General features: G+C 43.9%; 1 protein-coding gene across 1 annotated transcript; it reads left to right on the forward strand.

The window, feature by feature from the left end:
• The first annotated feature begins 2,185 nt into the window (after window positions 1-2,185).
• Window positions 2,186-3,115, forward strand: LOC121172052 (olfactory receptor 7A10-like). Its single transcript, XM_041003844.1, has one exon. The coding sequence runs from the start codon at window positions 2,186-2,188 to the stop codon at window positions 3,113-3,115; it is 930 nt and encodes a 309-aa protein (XP_040859778.1).
• The last annotated feature ends 506 nt before the right edge of the window (window positions 3,116-3,621 follow it).

The following is a 3,621-nucleotide window of genomic DNA, read 5'->3' on the forward strand; positions in this document are numbered from 1 at the left end:
CAGGGCTGCCCTCCTTTCTGCTGTCTTCTCTGTGACCTTCCATCTTCAGCCTCCAGCATCAGCTACCCAGGGAGCAGTCCCACTTCACCTCAGAGACCCTCCACACACGACCCCTCCAGCTGTGTCTGAGAGCCTGGCAGGTACCACAGGATAGAATCTTAGAGAATGGGTGCTCAGGGCAGTAACTCAAAGCCGCCCAATGGACATGTCAGTTTGTTTCAGAGGAAGAGGTGACACTGTTAGTTTGGTTACTGGATGAACTGGTGACTGTATGTATTTGTGGCTATGAGGCTAAATAGAAATGTCTTAAGATAGCAGCTGATGGTCGACAGTAGAGTGGCTGACATGGGAGCTGCACCAGAGAGAGACTGAGAAACAGAAAGTAGGTACAATGAAAGCAGAGCAGATTCCAGCATCATACTGATGACAAGGAGGAGAAAGTAGGGTGCTGGGTGTCAAGAACTACAGGTATGTGAGCACATTTAATATCAGTTTATGCGGGTTTCATTAGAGGGTCAGAAATACTAAGAGAAATAAACAAATACATTCATAGAGGGACTTTTCCTGTAGTGATTAATCAGCAAATGACTGTAACTGCTGGGCTGGGGCCAGCCAAGCACTTCAGCTGCCCAGACTCTGTGTGAATTCTCTTCATGGGAAGCAGAAAACCCAGCCTCACAAGCTGTGCCTGAGACCTCCATTGAGAAGTTGGAGTCCAGAGCAGACCCAAAAATTCCATAAATAAGCCTTTTGAGCTGGGCTGCAGGCACCCCAAACAGAATCCAAAGGGCAGCCCTGAAGATCCAGCTGTATGCTTTAATTTTGTAATTCTGCATGAGGGCAATGTTTTCTACTAGCAGTTAGCTTTAGAGAACGATATTGCTTGTAAGTACCACTTGCAGCAACTCCTCCTAAAACTTGTTTTGTACAGCATCTCCTCTCACTCTGGGCTTTCCTGTGAAAAGAAAGGCACAGATCAGGAGAGAAGGTCTGTAACCCTTGCCACAGTGAGACCACAACTCTGTGATCACATGGCATTTGGAAAAGAGTTTTATTTCAAGCCTCTGACCCATTTCCAAAAACTGTTAAGTATAATAGTGAGTCTCAGGGACTGGAGATAACGGGCAGAGGCAGGGTGGGGTGGGGGGGAGGTTAATGGATGCTAAGTTAGTGAGGCAGCAACCGTCCTGGACTTGTGTTTCACAGCAGGTGATGATAGATCATGTTCATGCTGTGTGTGTTTACTTTAAGAAGTAGAGGACAGGATTTTTGAATGTTCCCATCAGGAGGAAATATACTGTGCTTGAAGGCATGCACATAGTCACCAGGATTGAACATTACACCATCCATACAGGTATGGCCAGGTCACATAGCACCCCCACAAAGATGCGCAATATTTACAGATAAGTTTATTTTGTTTACTTATACAAAGCTAACAAATTTCACCTATTTGAAATAATGTAGAAAAATCATTAGCAAACTAAAACCGGCAATACTCACAGAGCACTGTAAAAATCAATAAGCTGCAATTTGTTCTTAATATCTACAGGAGACTCTATGTGCTAGCATTGCAGGATGCTGGGAGGATAGCTCAACCTCAACCTCTCCTTTGAGCCTATCCCTTGCCACTCATCCTGCTGTCATGTCCACATCACACCTATCTCTTTGGACTATTATTGTTAGGTGTGAGCATTCACCCCAGTGTCTTTGTGCTCCCCCTGGTTCTGGTTCTCTGAGACTGGGCAGACTCTTTTTGGTCCTACCTTGGCATGAGAAGGAACATAGCACCATCCATGAAGAATCTTTTATCTATTTCCTTTCCATCCATAGAATTGATTGGCTCACAGATGGTGTCTTTATTACCAGGAGATATGTACATGGTACTCTTTTTCTGCATTGAGTACTGGGAATATGTGCAGATGTCAGCATATGCCACAAAAAGACCAAGGCAATTTCTTATTAAAACTATATGATATATGCAGAAATATTAAGGCAAATACAAAGGGAAGATGGTTCCGAGATGTTGTTACAGAGTACCCACAACAGGTCTAAATCGTGGCCATGATACAGGAATGTTTTATGCCTGTAAATATAAATGTTAGCATTTTATCTACATAAACATTAAATCTGTATGAAATGTAACCATAATGATTGATGTCTCTATCCTAGCAGATTTCCTGAAAACATGGAACCTCACAATAAATCCCAACTCTCAGAATTCCTTCTCGTGGGATTCTCAGAGGACCCAGCACCACAGCCTCTCATCTTCGGGCTGTTTCTCTCCATGTACCTGCTCACTGTCATTGGGAACCTGCTTATCGTCCTGGCCATCCTCTCTGACACCCACCTCCACACGCCTATGTACTTCTTCCTTGCCAACCTGTCTTCCTATGATATGGGTCTCACTTCCACCATTGTTCCCAAAATGCTGGTGAACATCCAGACGCAGAATCAAGCCATCAGCTATGCAGGCTGCATCACACAGTTGTATTTCTTCTTGCTTTTTGTTGAGTTGGAGAACTTTGTCCTGGCTGTGATGGCCTATGACCGGTTTGTGGCCATCTGTCATCCCCTGCAGTACACGGTCATCATGAACCCCCGCCTCTGTGGGCACCTTGTTCTGGTGTCCTGGATCATCAGTTTCCTGCATGCCCTATTGCAAAGCTTAATGGTTTTGCGTCTGTCCTTCTGCCTGCACTTGGAAATCCCTCACTTTTTCTGTGAACTGAATCACGTGGCCCGACTTGCCTGCTCAGACACGTTTCTTAATGATGTCATCATGTATTTTTTTATTATCTTACTGGCAGTAGGTCCCCTGGCTGGGATCTTGTATTCCTACTCTAAGATCGTCTCCTCTATCCGTAAAATCTCCTCAGCTCAGGGCAAGTATAAAGCCTTTTCCACCTGTGCCTCCCACCTCTCAGTCGTCTCCTTATTTTATGGCACAGGCCTGGGTGTCTATATTAGTTCTACTGCTACCCAAAACTCACATGCAAGTGCTAGGGCCTCGGTGATGTACACAGTAGTCACCCCCATGCTGAACCCCTTCATCTACAGCCTCAGGAATACAGATGTCAAGATGGCTCTGAAAAGACTGTTTGGGCAGAAACTGTGAGATGGCCCATTGACCTGGAGCGAAGAAAGGGCCCACTGTTGTAACTCTCAATGTCTGCAAGCTTGAAACTGTAACTCCTGGTCAAATTAGAAATGTAGAATCTTCTCCTTGTGTGTTTAGTTTTCTTATACCTTCTCTTCATTTGGTGTCAACATCTATAAAATTTCAACAGTACACTTGTGAAGACCTCTGGTCTCTTGAGTAGATTAATTTTTTTTCCCTTTGTTACTTTTCAATTTTCCCTGACCTTGGATTAAAAACATCTGCAAGTTCATCTTCACTTTATGGATCATTTCCTGTACAGGGCAGTATCGTTTGTGTGGGTTGTAGTCTCATTTGATTATTCATGCTAGATTAGCACCCTGGGAACTAATTTTCTTATGAATTCATAAATTTTGTTGGAAACACAGATACACATAAATTCTGAGAAAAAGAAAGAGAAATCTGTCCTCTAGTTCACTTCCCAAATGAGTACAATTGGCCAGAGCTGAACCAACTCAAACCAG

The sequence above is a fragment of the Ochotona curzoniae genome, unplaced genomic scaffold, assembly GCF_017591425.1.
Source record: "Ochotona curzoniae isolate NIBS_2020 unplaced genomic scaffold, NIBS_Ocur_1.0 scaffold_274, whole genome shotgun sequence".
NCBI lineage: Eukaryota > Metazoa > Chordata > Mammalia > Lagomorpha > Ochotonidae > Ochotona > Ochotona curzoniae.

Excerpts from the sequence above, each read along its gene's own strand:
- LOC121172052 (XM_041003844.1), top strand. The coding sequence starts at position 2,186 with ATGGAACCTCACAATAAATCCCAACTCTCAGAATTCCTTCTCGTGGGA.